General features: G+C 44.5%; 1 protein-coding gene and 2 long non-coding RNA genes across 11 annotated transcripts in view; 2 read left to right on the forward strand and 1 right to left on the reverse strand.

The window, feature by feature from the left end:
* The window catches only part of Ankrd55 (ankyrin repeat domain 55), a 100,139-nt gene extending 93,589 nt beyond the window's left edge, over window positions 1–6,550 (forward strand). For 7 of the 8 annotated variants that reach the window (XM_087626031.1, XM_087626037.1, XM_087626053.1 and 4 more), the window contains 2 exons: window positions 3,683–3,775; window positions 5,989–6,550. In XM_087626031.1, coding sequence (XP_087482157.1) covers window positions 3,683–3,775; window positions 5,989–6,110 — 215 coding nt within the window. In that variant the 3' untranslated portion in view covers window positions 6,111–6,550. 8 annotated transcript variants of the gene reach the window in all.
* Window positions 1–17,939, reverse strand: part of LOC103691456 (uncharacterized) — a 102,597-nt gene extending 84,658 nt beyond the window's left edge. The window contains exon 1 of the long non-coding RNA XR_015673963.1: window positions 17,692–17,939. This is a non-coding gene — a long non-coding RNA (uncharacterized LOC103691456). The remainder of the gene's footprint in view (window positions 1–17,691) is intronic.
* LOC147996067 (uncharacterized) overlaps window positions 13,890–18,789 on the forward strand; it is a 17,916-nt gene continuing 13,016 nt past the window's right edge. The window contains exon 1 of one of the 2 annotated variants that reach the window (XR_015673960.1): window positions 13,890–14,058. This is a non-coding gene — a long non-coding RNA (uncharacterized LOC147996067). Of the gene's footprint in view, window positions 14,059–18,009; window positions 18,138–18,789 lie in introns of those variants that run through there. The other variant, XR_015673961.1, reaches the window with a different exon arrangement.

An 18,789-nucleotide genomic window follows, 5' to 3' on the forward strand; every position in this document is an offset into this window, starting at 1 on the left:
CTGCACAGGAAGAGGCAAACATACCAGTGAAACCTGTAGGACTCGAGACCAGCTCTTCCATAGGGCTTAGGCCTGAAACATTCCCCCAAACCTAATCAGACACGCATAGGAAATAATGCAAGCCCTCCTTCCACTGAGGCGACCTTACATAGACCGTCACAGCACTTCCTGAGGGACAACAGGATCCTGTGTAAACTGTTAGCCCCTGTAAGGACAGACTAGGTCTGAAATACATGAGTTCCAAACAGGCAATTGCTGGCTTCAGTATTTTATTGTTCCTCAGGTGTGTGTTTCCCGAAAGTGCCTGGCACACTAATAAAAGCTCTGGGCTATCTATGCACAGCTCCATTCTGTCCCTCAGAAAAGAGCAGAAGGCCAGCAGGGGACCTTTCTGATTACTACTCTCCCATCCGAGCAACGTTTCTTCAATGCCTAGGGAGGTCGGATGTGAGTTTTAAGGTTAGGTACAGCTAGCCTAAAGACTAGTTCCTGTCCTTTCCCAGAAAGAGACCATGAACATGTTTAGAATCCCTCCAAACCACAGGGTCCAATAGTTATCAAGACGTGAGGAGATCATGCCTACCCCAGCTCTCCCAGTCCCGGACAATAGTGAACACCTAACAAATTATGTCCATAATTACCTAGTAATGGATTTTTCCTCAATCATGACCCCACTGGCTTTAATATAATTCTACATACGAATGTTTCCTCTCTAAGTAATGAGTGCTGGGGTCATTTTACTTTCAAGGTTAAAAGAATGAAATACAACGGTAAAATATCAACCACAGAAACAAACCTTTGTTGTCATAAGGCATCGCTTAGGTGACTGGCACACATGGTGTCCCCTTGGAGTCACTTGGGTAGATGGAGTCTTGGCTGGTCCCCAACCCCTCCTCCCCCCCAGCCCTCTTATCCTCAGGACTGCTTTGTGGAAATAGAAAGCCTGAACTCTGAACTTTGCTGTAGTCAGGTTCCTTACCAGACCACTCAGCAAATGATAACATTATTTGCATGTGTGTGTGTGTGTGTGTGTGTGTGTGTGTGTGTGTGTGTGTGTGTGTGTGTGTGTAGTGGGGTGGTTTCGTTGTTTTCTTTGTGCTAGGGTTGACTGAGTGGCGTACTTTATCTTGAACTCTAAAGGCTCACCTTGTATTCTCCGATTCAATCTTCAGGACAATTGGAAAAGACAGATATAATTATTTTTATCTGTTGTTGTAAAGTTATAAAAATATTGTAAAAAAAAGTATTACATACAGGAAATTGGGGCTCAGAGTAGTTATGTCACTTCAGGCAAGACCACCCACCCACCTAGCCAGAACAGGATGAAGCAGAAAGAATGCCATTTGCTGTTTGATGTCGAAGATGGGATTCTTGCTCACCGTTCTACTCCATTGTCTAAAATGGGCTTAAGCAACATTTTAATGGACATGTTCTTTAATTTTTATTTTATGTTTTCTATATGTTTGGGTGTTTTGCTTTCATGTATGCCTGGGTCCTACATGAGTGCCTGATGTCCAGAGAAGGTATGGGAACCCCTGGGACTGGAGTTACAGACAGTTGCGAACCATCCCATGTGGGTGCTAGGAATTGAACCTGGGTCTTCTGGAAGAGTAGCCAGTGCTCTTCACCACTGAGCCATCTCTGCAGCACCTATCTTTTTTCTGTGTCTGAGTGTTCTGCCTGCAAGTATGTGTATCACACGTGAACAGTGCCCAAAGAGGCTGGACCTAGAGTTGTAAACAGTCGTGAGCAGCTGTGCAGATACTTGTAATAGCTAAGCCATCTCTCCCGCCCCTTTAAGAGTAGCTTGTATTTCCTTCTGTTTCCAGATGTCTGGGAAATCCATCTCTTGTGACTAGTGATGTGCTGAGTCTTTAACAACTAGCCTTCAAAATCAGTGATTGCTTATTTCTGTGGTGGAAAGAATGCTGCTCTATGGCCACAGACAAAGCACCAGGGTGTCCATAAAAACCTCAATAAAGCCCCAACAACGTAACCATCCTCTCTGAAGGGTAGGTTCACATGCACACGTTACTAAAACCCACCATTACAGAGAAGCCATTTCTTGGCCAGGTGTGGTGGCAGATGCCTTTAATCCGAGCATCTGGGAGGCAGGGGCAGGTGGATCTCTGTGAGGTCAGCCTGATCCACCTATGAGCTCCAGGACAGCCAGGGCTACAACAGAATAGAGACCCTGTCTCAAAAAAAAAGCCATTTCCCATGTTCACCCCTCAGTTCCTTTGTAGGTCAACCATTTTTGATCATGACTGCGCATTTGAATCACTTGTGAGCTGGTGAAAATCTGATGCTCCACCTGCAAAGATTCTGGTTTTATCCACTTGGGTGTGGCTAAGGCATCGGTAACCTCACCTAAGCTTACCTCATCTTCTGTGCAGCAGGAATTGAGAAACATTCTCCCAGGAAAAAGATAGCCTGGCCATCACCCATACTCAGCAGAGATGTGGAGATAGGAGGTGACAGCTGTAATCTGTGTGACTAGGATTTACCAACCTCAAAGTTTAGACATTTAGCCCTGAGACATGACTAATTGTGCTTGTTTATGACTTTGTATTTAAATTACTTCAATTGAAAAATGACTTCTGGATATGACCAGACAACTCAGTTGGGTAAGGGTGCTGACTGCTCAGTGGGTAAGGGTGCTGACTGCTCAGTGGGTAAGGGTGCTGACTGCTCAGTGGGTAAGGGTGCTGACTGCTCAGTGGGTAAGGGTGCTGACTGCTCAGTGGGTAAGGGTGCTGACTGCTCAGTGGGGAAGGGTGCTTTGTTATCAAGTCTTATAACCTGATTGCTAGCATCAGGATCTATGTGACAGAAAGACCACTTAGGTAGCGCATAACACAACTGGGGGCAAAGCCAGAGGCCAAGCATGGTGAATCGCTCATGCTTGTTGTGTTTTATAAAAAGGAAATCAGGGATATGTTTGGTGGAGGTTCATTATGTTGTGGGCGAAGGGGCTACCTCTGCAGGCCCATGCTGAGGCATCCCTTCTGCCTGAGGAACCAGGCATACAATGCTGGTATAGTATGGACTAGAGTTTATTTAGGGTATGGGGAGAAGAGTTGAGGGGGGAGAGAGAGAGAGAGAGAGAGAGAGAGACCATGAACATGTGAAGAGAGAGTGGGGGAGGGGAATGGGGAGAGAAGAGAAAGAGAGGGAACAAGAGAAAAAAAGAGAGAAAAAGAGGGAGAGAGAGGGAGGGCAAGCAGCCCCTTTTATAATGAGTCAGGCATTCCTGGCTGTTGCCAGGTAAGTGTGGGGCGGAGCCTAGACAAAATGCCAACAATGCCTAAGTAGTAGTGCTCAAAAGGCTAACTGCACACTCACACATGAGTGCATGCATACAACACACACACACACACACACAACTAAAACTAAAAAAAAAATAAGTAAAACAAAAAATCCACCTTTCCCCTTGGGGACATTTCCCATGGGTATGTAAATTTAATAAAATGTGTTTTGCTTTGTTTTTAACACCTCCTTCCAGTGCCTTTTCACTTAGACTGTGAGTGGTGTGTAACAGAGTGTGGCTATTATGACTGTCATCACGTCATCATGTCCCTTAGAGGGGCTCTTCAACAACTTCATGACTGGCTCGTCCGCCGGACGCTGTAGTCTGTTTTGGTCAAGTCTTGATGATTAACGGGTATGCATTTGTTCCCAGGGCAAGGTCTACAGCATCTCTCCCCAAACAGACCTAAAGTCAGAGACTTCCCCTTTACTCGGAACAGCCTGGCACCTCTGCCGGACCAAAAATGTAAGTCCTGGAGCCCCTCCCTGGCTCCCTCCGCAAGCCGTATCAGGTCTAGACAAACTCACCGGGTACAGTACTTCACCTCATTTTTATGTTTCCAAAGACAAAGGCCAATGTTTGTGCACAGAGACAATCCCCCAAAGGACCTAGAAGTTGGTAAATAAACACTAATAAATAAATAAATGGAAAATAATCTCTCCCCTTCAGGGAATTTTGCTTGAAACACAAACACAGCAGCAGGAGTTTATTTGGCTCCGTATTATCTAATGTCCCTAAGAATGTACTTTAAGCTGGATGTGCTGGGGCATGGCTTTAATTCTAGCACCCTGGCAGAAGCACCCAGGAAGTTCAAGTCCTGTCTTGGATGTATAATGACTGGATTTGAGGGCTGCCTGTGCTACAGGAAACAAGTCTCAAAAAGGGGGTGGGGGAGGGGCGGGGGCAGGGCTCTGAAGATGACTGATTCCCCTACCCTGTGGGATCCAGCCCAAACCTTCCTAAGCCGGAAGGAAGTATCTGGTTTGTTTGGTTTGGTTTAGTTCTGTTTTGTTTGAGACAGGGTCTCGCTGTACAGCCCAATCTGACCTTAAGCTCTCAATCCTCCTGCTTTAGCCTCTCATATGTAGGATTACCTGCCTACCCAGCATGCATGGTTCTTTTACTTTCTTTAGTCAGCTGTATTTATTTATGTCACAATATTTTATGTAAAACTCTCATAATGTAAAACGTACTCCCTTAGACCAGAAACCTTCCAACCGAATGAGCCCAAATAAATAATAAACCTACTACATTTATTATAGGGCCCCAAACACCTAGAAATTCTGAGTTCATGTATCCTTACATCCACATTAGGAGGTAGGTTTGTTTTTTTTGTTGTTGTTGTTGTTTTTGTTTTTTGTTTTTTAACCACTATTCCCATTACACAGGCAGGAAAACTAAGTTCAGAAAGGACTTTTCCAGCATCACTTAGGTAGCATATAGAACAGTCAGGAACAAAGCCAGAGGCTAAGCACAGTGGCTCAGGCTTGTAGTCAAAAGGCTGAAGCAAGAAGACACAGAACGTGAGGCCAGCCTACATTACCCAGCTAGTTCAAGTACAGCCTGGGCCAGATAGATACTGTCTAACAAAAGAAAAAGCTCGAAAGGATAGAGAATCATCTGCCTCGTGAGACACACAACGTTTACCAGATGTCAATCTAGTTTCTTCTTTGTACATAGTCCCGCCCTGTTTAACACACGCACACACACGCATGCACAGCCTCTGCATTCAGTTGTAAATTAGATCATTCTGGAACTGGCCTAACAACTTCAGAGAAGTTCCTAAACCTTTCTCCTCCATGGCTGCACCAATAGCATCATGAGGAGACTGTCAAGGGATTAAGTGAGACAACATACTTGCAAGCCTAAGACACTTGGCATATTTATTTACACAGAGTCACTAGGCAAGATGCCCTTTCTACCCCAGGCTAGAGTTTGAATGGGGCCAACCAAGAGTTCAAGAACTCATAAGTCAAACAGTGGTCATTTTTCAAATTGATGTAAACCCAGAACTGGAGCCATTAATCCAGAGGAGGAGTTAGAATCGGGAAGCCAGACTGGACAGACTGATCCCCTGCCCACCCTTACTGACTTGTACACAGTGAGGGTTCTGAGCGGTGTCTCATTGGGGGAAACTCAAGTCGGTACTCTCCTTTAATTGGCTTGGACTTGAACATGGCGTGGAGAAGCCAGAGAGGCTTTCATAATTAAATTCCAGGAGACAAGACAAAGATATTTAATCGACTTTGCTGAGTGCAGAAGAAATAGAGCAAGCCGAGCCCTTCCCAAAAGAAACCTGAGAACCTTTGGAGGTTTGCATGAAAGCAAACATCTCCAGGCTTGCTCAGAGCCATGTGCTAACTTGGTCATCCTCAGCTGCTCCACCTCAGAGAAGAGCTCTGGCACGCACACACAACCACAGCATGTTGGATCAAAGCTTGCACTCTGGTATTTGTGCATTTTTCAAATCCCTGACGTTGACGTGTTGTAAGCCTGATTAGATAGGAACACACAGCATTTCTTCTTAGTCCAGCTCCCACCAGCACAGGCTCCTTTAGAATGTGCTTCCACTTCCTGAGAAATCGTAGGGTTCTCCTGAACCATCCCCCTAGGCAACTCTGGGAGAAGCAAATTTCAAAATGTCTCTCATTCTATCCCCTCCCCCTTCTCCAATCCAGTTCTATCTGGAGAACCCCTGAGAACGAACCGGGTGCTTCCAGCGATTCCAAGCCAGAGGGGACATGACCCACCAGCTGAAGAGAGCGAGTGGTCCTCCAGTCCCACCCACGATGAAAACTGACTGCAGGTTGCTCTGTGGAAATATAGAAGACTTTAATTTTTCAACTTTCCAAGGGTGAGATTACTCTAGTTTATATGAGCAAAGTCTTAATTTTAGTAAGCTGCGTTCTACAAGCCACTTACGGTTTTATAATTCAAGGTTCCTCATTTCAAATAAATACACTTCCTAAATACTCACTTAGAATCTCCAGGTGTGCAAACATCACCCAGTCTATGAGTTTCTGTGGACCCCCGCCCTCAACACACTGTAATTCAGAAACAAAATACACACCTGAAAGGAAGGTTTAGGTACGTTTCATTTATGTTTGTGCCATGTTTGCTGCTTTGTCTGGGTTTTTTTTTTGTTTGTTTGTTTGTTTTTGTTTTTCTTATTTGGTGATTTTATGTATATTTTTAAGAGTATGCTTTGCTGAATAAAAAAAGAAGAAGAAGAAAAGCAAATCCTAGACTTGTTTTTCAGATTTATTTCCATTCTACCTCGCCCTGACACAGCTGAATTAAAATACAGTCCTAAATTCCCACAGCAATCACAGTGTGTGACTTCAAAATGCTCAATCTTCTGCAAAATATTTTCTGACATTGTCAGCTCCTGGCTAAAACCCAAATCACTTGGCAGTGTTTACGTCTCTTCTTTGTTATTTAATTGTTTCCACCTTCTGTTGTTTTCAGAACGTCTGATGGCCCCAATAATAAAAAAGGGTCATGCGATCTGGCAACGTGTACTTCCTGGTCTGGTAGACTTCCTCGCCCTTTCCTCCAACATTCTACTATTCTCTGTGTTAAGAATTGTCTTCTTTTGTGTTTCAAAAAATAATGCTTTCTGCCTTCAAGACCTTCTCATATTTGAGATTTAGCAAAGTTCCAGAAGATGCCCTCCTTTACTGAGAAGAGGACGTGCTATTTAGACTGACATTGGCTGGCAGACTTGCCTCAAGTCACATGAGGCGATGCTCTGTTATCATCAGGTCTGAGGGTTTTGGAAATTGGTCAAGTGTAGCATTTACTATTTCATGTTAGGGCTATTCTTTAGTTGGAATAGACATGATACAGAAACTTCGTCCTGTGGCACGTTCCAGGACACAATGTAGACACTCAAACACTGAATGTATTTTCCAGAAGGGAGTAGAGATATAGAAAGGGAGGTGTAGAGAACAGTGGTGGTAAGGAGTAGCCAGAATCCGGTCCTGCCCATGCCAGTTGTACCTGAGGCTGTGAAAGAGAAAGCACAATGCTCAACCTTCTACACTGAGCAGAGCTGAGGAAAAGCCCGTCCTTGAGAAGCAGCTTCTGAAGGGTCTTCTTTTCGTGTCATTTTGTTTAGGGGAGGTGTTTTTGTCTTTAAAGCATCAAATTGTTAGATTGTTCAGTGTTCGGCTAGGCTGCAGACCTCAGTAGTATACAGTATAGATTCCGTCTCAACCTGGTTTCTGTGGGCGATCAAAGCCGAGAATCATCATTTCCTCTCAGGTTTACGTCGCCAAATCAAGTTGTGTAAATGTTACTAACTTTAAGTGGGGAGGAGTAAAGTACAGAAATTCAGTCTCTTTGTCTTTTCAGAAGAGAGGGAATTACAATATTTACAAGTGATCATAACAATGACCACGATGACCAAAACAGAGATGGCCTCTGAGAGGTGAAAACACATTTTAAACACAGACAGCAATGGATAAAGCCACCATCCCCTAACACCTGAGTTGACACGGGTGCACACACAAAGACTTTTCCAGGTTGCGCCTTTCGGTTCAATTTGGCATGGGGATTTTGGTTGGCAGTGAAGACGTGCTATGCTTCTACTGCCTTTTCCAAGAGAGCGAACATTCTTCTGCCATGAGGTAAAGTCGCTAGTGGCACACGCTGATCGTTGGTAACTATTTAACTGACAAAAGCAGATCTCCCAGCACTACAGTTAACATTTTACATGGTTTTCAAAGGACTGTGTGTAAAAGGTTTCATCTCAGCCTTGGTGTTGTTAGAAACTGGCAGAATCTAAAAGGAATGGGGCTTAATAGAAAGTCCTTTGGCCATTGGGGACTTGAAGGGAACTCCGGGACCCTGGTTGTGCCTTCTTATTCTTTGTATTTTCCTAACCTGGAAACCCACTCCCTGGCATGGTGTGAGGAATCACAAGTCAAAATAAGGCGTTCCTCTTTGAGTTGAGTACTCATATATGTCAACACAGTCATGGAAAGCTCGCCAACACCAAAAGGATTCACAGGGGTTGGTGTTAAATGCAGGAGTGGAGTGCCTACCTTCGGCACATGAGGCCACCTATTCAATCCCCAACACTACAGGGGCAGGGGTGGGGGGACATGATCACCAATTAGTGCTTTTCAAAGTTTCAAAGAATCTTTCCTTCTAAAATGAGTATGTGTTGTTTTACCAGGCACACATACCTCCCTTCATTACTAGATCTGTATCATTTGTTTATACGTGTAAACATTCTTTCATTTGATTTACTCTGTGAACACGTAAGATCGGCCCAGTCATTCCCCATCTCCGTCTTACAGACAAATAACTTGAGGCAGAAAAAGAAGTTAAGTAACTTGCCCCGAGTCACGTAGCTAATAAACAGCAGAGCCAGGATTAGCAAGCGGGTTCCATTGTTTCATGGCCCAGATACAGAATGCCCAAACTGTCATTTTCCTGGTCCACACGATCATGCTCATTTGATAGTGCAGTATGTCTTTCCTGACTTTTATGCTGTCTGTCTGTCTGTCTGTCTGTCTGTCTAACAAGCAAAGTAGAACCACTGTCACAATTTCAGGAAGTACACAGCCCCTCAGGACTTGGTGTTAAACCGTCAGGGCTGGGGGAAGTCATAACTATTTATTTTCTCCATATTTCTTAGTTCCTCCATGGAAATCACCTGGCTTAACAGTGGTGTCACTTCTCCCTGTAAATACGCAACTCCATTGTTCTCATCTTCTTGGAACTAAGCCAGTATAAATAGATCTAGGCGGCTCCAGATTATTTATTTCAACTCTACCAAAACACAGCTTGACACTCAGTGTGACTTCAGAAAAACTCACTAAGTAACAGATTAGAAATGCCATGCCTTCCAGGAAGACAAACATAGTCATTAATTTTCTTTTGGCCTCTATTCTTTGAAATTAATCCACGCTTGTCTCCCAGCAAATGCTTCCTGGCACTTTGAAGGTGGTCTTGAAAACAACTCTTAGACTCCTTGACAACAACTCCTTGGGGACAGAGTTGGAGTGGGGTAACTAAGAAGGGATCATATGTGACCTTAGCATAAAATATAGTCCCTAAGTGGACAGAATTTCTAAAAGAACATGATACTATACCCTTGCATATAGAGAACTAGTCTCTTAGTGTGTTCAAGAAAAAAAATCATATTTCAAATCAAGTAACTAAATTAGACTTGTGTATTTCCTAGGCATTAATGTGGAAGTTTAGCTAATCCTGATAGGTGAGAACTGCCGACAAACGTCGTAGCTTAGTGGTAGAGGGTTGACCTGATGAATGACAAGAGGTCATGCATGGTTTTAAAGTGTGGATAAGAAAGAGAACAACCAGAGGTGTCTCAGAGAGTTCAGAGTAGAGAAAGAAAGCAGTGGACTAATCACAACCAGTAGACTGAACTGGGATGGGGAGAGGCAGAGAGAGATAGGACCAAGATGGGGGCAAGAGAGCCAAGAGCAGAGAGAAAGGGGGAGAGGGGGAGAGAGGGAGAAGAAGGAGAAGGAGAAGAAAGGAGGGAGGGAAAGAGGAAGAGAGGGAGGGAGAGAGGGAGGGAGGGAGGAAAGGAGGGAGGAAGGGAGGGAGGGAGGGAACATAAAGGAGACAAAGAGAGGACCAAGAAAACCAAGAGGACTCATGGGTGAAATGACAAGGTAATATAGGAACCAGAAGCTGGGGAAAGGGACGCCAAGCCCCCATGAACTGGCATGGGAGGTTTAGGGTAGGGGCAGGATGAGAAGAGCTAAGAGGATCCACAGTACTGAGTGAGCTTGAGGCCTGCTTACACTACAGTTAGACATTTGTTCCAAGTTTCTTTTGGACCTAACACCTAGCATGTGCAAGGCTCTGGGTTAGATTCCTAGTGAATGGGTATACACGCTTGCACACATATGCATGTACACACACACACACACACACACACACACACACACACACACACATCCCTATAGCCTCTCAAACTAGATGTTTTCCATCTCGACCTATATTCTAACTTCTGTTTTCTTGGGTAATTCACCGGGTTCCAGAACATCTTCAGAAGTCAAACCTAGGAACTTAGTTGAGTAAATTGTATGAAAAGCTAGAGAGTTTCCAGTCAGTGGATCATAACACACACACAGCTATGACTGGGAAGATAAAAGGAGTTTTCACACAGATGTATGAAAAACAGGAAATGAGTTGCTGATTATTTAATCCCTAGTCTGAAATTTTATTAATGGTGGAACACCTTTCAGTTGCTAGCAGTCTGCAGGCTACATATGAGAACGCCATCCAGTCAGCTCAGGAGGATGGGGAGGAAGCTGAAGATTTGGGAGATCGAGCCTGCCCACAAGATAGGACGACAGATGCCGGGAGTATTTGTAACTGGCTCCGTATGAGGTGGATGCAGGTATGATGGATAACCAACATCCCTGGTGTCCTGACCATGGACCACCTGAGTCTCAAGAGTGAATGTGTAACCAGAGTTTTCAGGGCAAAAGCCCAGGTTCCAGGCATCAATGAGCAGAGGTTGGCCACCCATTCTGATGTGCCAGTTAAAGACACAAGTAATTATGGTGAGCAAAGAAGGGGATAGAGATAAAGGGGTCTGGAGATCCCAAATCCATCTTCAGGGTGCTCTCGTGAGCTCTGGGTTCAAATGAGAAAGAATCATGGGAAGTGCAAGATGAATGGACAGTGAACCAATCTATTTACCCTGAGGTTTCCTTGGGCATTGTCTCAGATTCTGCAAAGTGGCTCAAAGAAGGACAGCCATATTGCTTGAGGGAGCCAGGTGAAGACGTCCTTGTTGCCTGAGTAGACAGGGTTCTCGGGATGATTATTTTTGCTCCAGAGGACTGCCTGGCCCTCATGAGTAACTGCCATCGTCTTGCAGTTTGTCTGTTCTCTACAGCTTCAGTTTTCTTTGATATCAACATAACAGGACAGTGGATGTGGCAGGCAAGTTAGGCAGGCATCCCTTGAGTGAGCCTTTTCTTCCTCCTACATTAGTCCCCTGTGGGCCTGAGTTAGAATGCAAAGCTCTTTGGCAAAAACCAGCTTCAATCAGTAGAAAAAAAAATAAAGGGAATCATTTCAATTCTTTCTATATGTGTGATGCAAAAGTACCTCCTAAAGTCTCTTAAGGTAAACCGAGTCTACACTTTGAACACTTAGACACTGATAATAGATAGATACATTATAAGGAAGTGATCAAGTCCTATTCAATGATCAAGTCAAGGCCTGGGCTTGGCTTCAGGAAGAGATCCACTTTCCTTGAGTAACATCTCATGCACCCCCCCCCAAAAAAAAGAAACACTAGATTCTCCCTTCCCAGAGACCCAATATGACACTGGAGAATATTCAGACAGAGGAATACAAAGTGAAAGGAACACCATTTCTCAAATAATGTGCTCTCCCCAACTCCAGCCAGTAAAAACAATTATATATGCATAAGTGTGTGTATTACATATAATACATACATATATACATATATACACATCTAATACATATACATACATACACATATGTGTGTGTGTGTGTGTGTGTGAGAGAGAGAGAGAGAGAGAGAGAGAGAGAGAGAGGCAGGCAGTGGGGAAAGGAAGAGTAGGCAGATAGCATGATTCTTTCAAGAAGTCGCCACTTTGTTTCCAAGTATTTTATTCTATTCTACCTACCCATTCACATGAACACACACTCTCTGGCCATTGTTGGCCAATTTTAGGGATTGTCATAGAGCTATAAACTTCCATGATGCTAGTGAACCAGAAACTAATTATAGAAATGTATTACAGTGAGATGGAAATGAAGCTAGCTTGCAAGAACTAGAAAAATGATTTATAAACTTGTTCAAATCAGTCTGGTCCTGGAAGGTCAGGTACATTGACTATCGATTACACATAGACATTCAGAAAAAGGAGAACCAGGATTCAACTCAAATGTAGACTCACAGGACTGAGGAGGTGGGTGGCATGTGCCATGATATCTATAGAGAACCCGAGTTCAGATCCCCCAGAATCTACGTAAAAACCAGGACACAGAGTGTGTGTCGACAATCCCACTGTTCCCACAGCACCTGGGAATGTGCAGATGAGCAGGCTCTGGAGCCTAAAGACCAGCTAGACTCTAGTCACATCAGCAAGTAACAAAGACAGAGGTTCTCGAACCATGTGGAAGGTGAATGCCAACACTTGAGGTTGTCTCTTAACCTTCCTTGCACTCCCTGAAATATGCACAGAGGCACTCACACACATGTACATGTACACATACTTCCACACATAAAGGTAGCACAGTTGTGTGGGGGTGTGTGTGTGTCACAGATCTAGGAGACAGAAACACATCTTCTCTGTACTTCATCAGGGCTTAAGGGTAGCAGGAAAGCAGTGACACGCATGGGTCATAAGCATCAGGCTCCTCCTGCATGGAGTCGAGAAGCCCTACAAGTGGACATGGAAGCTACTACTAGAACAAACACTGGCTGCCATTGTCGTTATTTTTAATTCCAATCTGGGGTTTCTACCCCACCTTTGACCATTTAGTTCCTGAATAAAAGACACAACCTTTATCTTTCCAGTAAGTATTATATAGCACAAGACCTGGGCAGACATTTACCCTCCATGCTATTAGAATCTACTTTCCTACCAATAACTCCAAGTTATTACTTACTATGTTTCATCTGGGCTGCTCTTACCTCCAGTTGGCCAGCCCTTGGGGCCATGTTTTCTTGATTCCTTACCCATGGTGGTTTCCTCCTCCATTCCTTTCCTCCCCAGGAGAATATTTCCTTTCCTCCCTATGAGAATATTTCTCCTCCAACTCCAAGCTTGGGAACCCCAAACCCTGTCTATGTTTCTTCTGGCCAGCGATTGGTTCTTGGCATCTTTATTTACCAATCAGAAATAACTTGGGGGCACATAACAGTCACTTGGGTCTACAAGTGGACTCTCTCATCTCTGGGGCAACCAAGTCTTAGGTTCTGCACTTAGCATTACAGTGCACAGCATCAGACTAAACCTCAATAGGCTGTATTTGGAAACACCATAGCTGCTAAACTAAAGAAGAGCCGAGTTGCAGAAAGTCTACGAGAGAACAAGAGTAAGTAGTTGGCATAGTCAACCAGCACTGTGTCTGACAGAGAGAAGGCCCTAGATTGAGCATCTGAGACACATGAGACCGCAAATCCGAAGACCAACCCTTCCCTTTCCCAGGGTGTTGAACAAGGTTTGGGAGAAAGCTAACAAATCGAAAAGACGCAGGCGCTCCCCTCTCCCTAACACCTCCGGCCACCGAGAGCATCTTGCCTTTCCAAAGACAGGTTTTGTAGCTCTCAGACCAGAGCACAGTCTGTGCGCTGTGCTGTGCACCACAGTTCATATTCAAGAGTAGAGGTGTGAATTCCCATGAAGTCCTTTCCGTTAGCGTAGTAAGACAAGGAAGGAAGTAAAAAATGTTTTTTAACATGAAGTTTGCTGGAGCTGACGCTTGAGCTTGCAAGAGTTAACTTTTAAATCCTATACTGAAGAATTTTTAAGAACTTGCTATTCATTGGTGGCTTGAAATTAGTCATAGTGGAAACATTCTCACTATGAAGTTTGTTTAGATTGTCCTAGATAAAAGCATCTCTTGGGAATCTTTCAGATTCATACGCACTCTAAATTAATTAAAAAAAAAATGGCCACAGAATCTTCCTTCTACCCTGGGTGCCCCGAAGCTCACTGATCTCAAACTCAAAAGATCCACCTGCCTCAGCTTCCGCAGTGCTGGGATTAAAGGTATGTACCTATATGCTTGGCTTTTAAATACAAAATGGAAAGACCTTTCCCCTGATGGTAGACGGTTGATTTTGAAAGAAATAGTGATAACATGTTTAGGCTTTGCTGTGTTAAGTAAAAACATTTCATCAGATGCAATTTAACTCAGGGCTTAGTGGAAACCGTGCAATACTTGGATGTGTGAGTCAGCACTACACCCAGAAAGGGACTCCCCCGAAGGCTCATCCTGAGCCAAACACACCTTAATGAGTATTCCCCAGGGGACCCCTGTTTCTCTCTGTTACCCTGTGAGCCTGGTAACAGCTGTAACTCAGTTTGGTCAGTTTTTCTATTCAAGACAAGTGGCCTGGTCTTAATATAGACAGCACTTCCACGGCTCATGTCGGATAGCATTGCCACCCCCATACACAATTAGCATTCAGGAAGTGAATATATGTGCCCCTCCTCAACCCTTTTGTATCTAAGAAATAAGCAGCAAATCCAGTCAAGAACCCAAGATGGGAAGGAAATATATGTTGTGTTTTCCTTGCAGCCTGTTTTTGCAGAAAAAAAAGAGAATGCTACTGTTTGGGTACAAATTAAGTGTGTCCCTAGAACAGGGAAGGGAAGAAGGATACTCCCTTTAGAGGTAGAGCCTTTGTGACATGACTGGACTAGATAAAGTCGTCGGGTGGAAGTCCCTGTAGATGAGTGGTGGTGGCATTGTAACAAGAGGGGGAGATAGGCACACATGACACGCACATATACATACCCTCACACACATGCATACAGACATGGACCCACACTCCTTATCTCCTACGGGCTGACCCAGGACTGCCAGTGAAAGGCCACCATGCGATGTACCTTGGACATGTAGTGCTGAGAGCCAAAAGGAACTAACTGTTTCACATGCTCGCCCGGTCTGTGTTTGTGCTATTGGTGACAGAGAATGACTTAGTTCAGAGGAGCAAAGGTCATATTCTGTTCTGTGTCCACACAAGTGGATATAGACAGGTTTGGATTACTGGTTAGAAAGTGGTAGAACCAGTCCCTACTGCATGGGGCCAACACTCAGACATCACCCAGTCGGCAGAAAGGCTGCAGAGATCCTAACTCCAAGACCTAGAAAGCCTGTTTCTTAAGACGGTCTCTCACTCCTAGGCTAGCACTGAACTTGTTTTCCTCAATCTACCAAATGCAGGGGTTGCACTGAGTATGACCACCCTCAGCAGGGTCCTGAATTTATCTCCTTTTTAAAAATCACCCGTTCTCTGGACTCCACTGCACCCGTTCTGCTAAAAACACAGATGATTTTGATGCATGTGTACATTTACTCCTTCAGCAAATGTTTACTGACTGTTTGGCTCTGCAGGACACAGAAAAAGAGTACACAGACTAGGGATAGAACCAGCTGATAAGAGTAATGACGAACTTTCTTAAATTTACTAGAGAAAACGTTCACTAAATTATTAATACTTCTCTGGATTTCATTTTGTGATTTGAGACCAATAAAATTACTTTTTAATAAAACCAAATATTAAGCCTCGAAATTGCTTCCCTGCTTTTAGACTCGAGGTCAAGCCACAGGATCCTTTCATAAGACTATAGCTGGGTATGCTGGCATACATCTGTAATGCCAGCACTCGCGAGACCAAGACGAAAGGCTCAGGGGTTCATGGTAATCCTTGGCCACCTAGAGAAACAGAGGCCAGTCTGTGTCACATGGGACCCTGTCCCAGAAAACAAAATAAAGACCATAATTTAGGTTTGATGGCACATGCGGGTAATTCCAGATCTCTGGAAGCTAAAATGGGAGAACCAAGAGTTTGAGGCTAGTCTGTCCAGCTAGTGTGTCATAGCAAGCTCTGATCTATCAGTCTGACCTACATATCAAGATGCTAGCCTAGTAAGTCACCATCAGGGAGACTTCATCCAGCAACGGATGGAAACAGATACAGAGACCCACAACCAAACATTAGGTGGAGCTCAGTGAATTCCATGAAAGAAGGGGAGGAAGGATTGCAGGAGCCAAAGGGGTCAAGGATACCAGAAAAAAACTCGCAGAATCAACAAACGTGGGCTCATCAGAGACGGAACTGACAATCAGGGAGCCTGCTTCTATGTTATATGTTATGTTTTATGTGTTTTGTGTTATGTGCTATGTGTTATAGGTTATAGGTTATAGTTATAGGTTATGGTAGTGTAACCTGATGTTCTTTTGGAACTAGTAACAGTGGGAGCAGGGGATGTCTCTGACTCTCTTGCCTGCTTTTGAGGCCCCTTTCTTCCTACTGGGTTGCCTCATCCAACCTTAATATGAGGGGAAGTACACAGTCTTACTTGATATGCCATGTTTTGTTGATGTCCGTGGGAGGCCTTCCCTTTTCTGAAGGGAAGCTGAGGAGGAGTGGGAGTGGATGAGAGTGGGGGTGGGGCGTCAAGGGTCGAGACGTAATATATGAGAGAAGAGCTAACTATTTTGAAAAAAAGAGCCTGTGGGTATAAGTAAGTCTCAATGCAAACTGAATCGACAGTCCAAGTTGCTGACGCTGTGCCTCTTCGGGATCCTGAAGTTCAGAGATGGCGTCTTTCCAGCTGCTGTTACCTGGTCAGAATGTGAGCAAACCCAGTAAGTTCTTATAAGTGTCTGTCCCCTTAGTGTCAGAGACCAAAGCTTGCCTAGTCTCAGAGTCATTTCTTTTTTCAACATGACCCCTTGGGTCAATGCACCATCAGGTCTCTGTGTTCGGGTCTACGGGAAAGGAGACCCAAGCCTTGAGACCATAGAGTATGTGAGAACGTAAGAGGATCTGAGGACCTGTCTCTTCACCAGCCACACCCATCTGGTTGAGGCCCTTTATTCTCAGTTCTTGTGGATTAGCTTCTCAGGTGAAAACCATCACGATGCACAGATTTAGCAGTACTTAGCCCAGGAGAAAGACCCCCAGGTTCCTCACGCTGATGGATTGTGAGTTACTTTCTTTCTCTTCCCTCAAACTTTTTTTTTGAGACAAGGTCTCTCTCTCTCTGCAGCCCTGGCATGTTCTGGAAGTTGGCTATGTAGACCAGGCAGGCCTGGAAGTCACAGAGAACCGTCTGCCTCTGCCTCCTGAGTGCTGGGATTAAAGAAGTGTACCACCCTCACCCTGTTCTCACTCAAACCGTTTAAAACTGCTTTTAAGAAGCAAAACAGCATGGTTTTGAGTTCCTGTTTTTCCTAACCACTTTTTTTTTTAAATCCTGGGGTTATCTCATGAACTCTGGACAGAGAAGCCTAGAAGATCTGTCACCTTTGTTCCCTGGGAAGGAAGAGTCAGGAGTGGCCACCTCACAGCCAAATGTATGCACGAACAGTCACAGAGCACAGGGGGTAGAGACAGTGTCTCCTACTGTGATTTCAACATACAGCTGGTTCTCATGACACAAACTCAGAACAACGAGTTCTAGAAGCTTCTCAGGTGTGTCTCATCGTCAGTGTTTGACATTTGAAACTACAGAACACTTAAAATTAAAAATTAACTTTCCTTTCTGTGACTCTAAAATTTCACCCACTTGAATATGTGAGGAAGAGCCTATCTCCCATTAAGGATAATCTGGGGAATGTGTCCTCTTGACATTTAAAGAGACAAACAATATGAGGGGAGAGGTACATACATCTGGCAGTCCTTCCACCGTTGCTAGGCGTCCTCTGAGGTGAATACTCAGCAATGACGACTGTAAGGCTTAAATACCATCCAAAGGAGGGTGCTGTACAGAGCAGGAAACTCTTCAGGCTTCCATAAATTCAATCCCTTATTCTCATCAGCCAGTTCCCATCTCTTACTTTAATCCCTTTTCCATACATACAGATTGATAGCACACAGTTTTAAATACCCATGTGCACACTGCTCAGGTGGCAAATCGACTGTAATAAATAAATGCAGAAGACCTGCTCTCTGAAAGCTGCCCGCCCAAACCCTCCAGGTGCCGTTTGAACAGACAAGGTAATTGTAAAAGCTTTTACCTATGTCAGCGCAAGGGAGGGTGGCCCTCTCAGCCCGGGAACAGGACATTCCCAGACACCAGAACTCAACACAAAGGAGATTTAATACCCAGAAGGGGTAAGGCTGGAGGGGGTGGGGGGGGTTGTTACAAAGGACAAGAAGCAAGCAAGCAGGGAGCAAGTGCCTTTTGCAGAAATGAGTTTTTAGGGAGAAAAGGTGGGTTGGTGGTGCGTTGGTTAATCCTGATTGGACATACTAGCCAAATAATGTATTTTGATTGTTGGACTTTGGCGTTTTGTCTCAGGAATGAGTCAGTGGCCAAATAAGGGAATGGACCTTTGGGGCTCACTTTAGGAATGCCTCTGACAGTTTTTCGGAAAGGCTAGGGAGGCAGGTAAAAGGCAAAACCAGTCAGAGCCATGTTTGCTATGTTCAGGCCTGCAAGAGCCCTTCACTCAGGTTCTGTCTGACAGTTATAAAATCTGTTGACTAGTTTGTCCTGTCTGGATGCCAGAGACTCCATAAAACCCGATTCCCACGAGAGTTTGCTGCGGCTAATGGCGCTGACTCCCTTGGGTTGTGCGTTCTCTGAGCTTGATACAATGTATCGGAAAAATGGAAACACAGAAGAAGCCCTGCCACTTAATTTAGAGGGATTCCTGAACTGTGCTATAAAGACCAGATTTCATTAAGAGGAAGTTTCCAAAGGGCATTTGATGGAGAAGGAACCGTGGGCCACAGGGAGGGGCATAGACAAAAGGGACTTTCA

The sequence above is a fragment of the Rattus norvegicus genome, chromosome 2 (assembly GCF_021556685.1).
Source record: "Rattus norvegicus strain SHRSP/BbbUtx chromosome 2, alternate assembly SHRSP_T2T, whole genome shotgun sequence".
Lineage (NCBI taxonomy): Eukaryota > Metazoa > Chordata > Mammalia > Rodentia > Muridae > Rattus > Rattus norvegicus.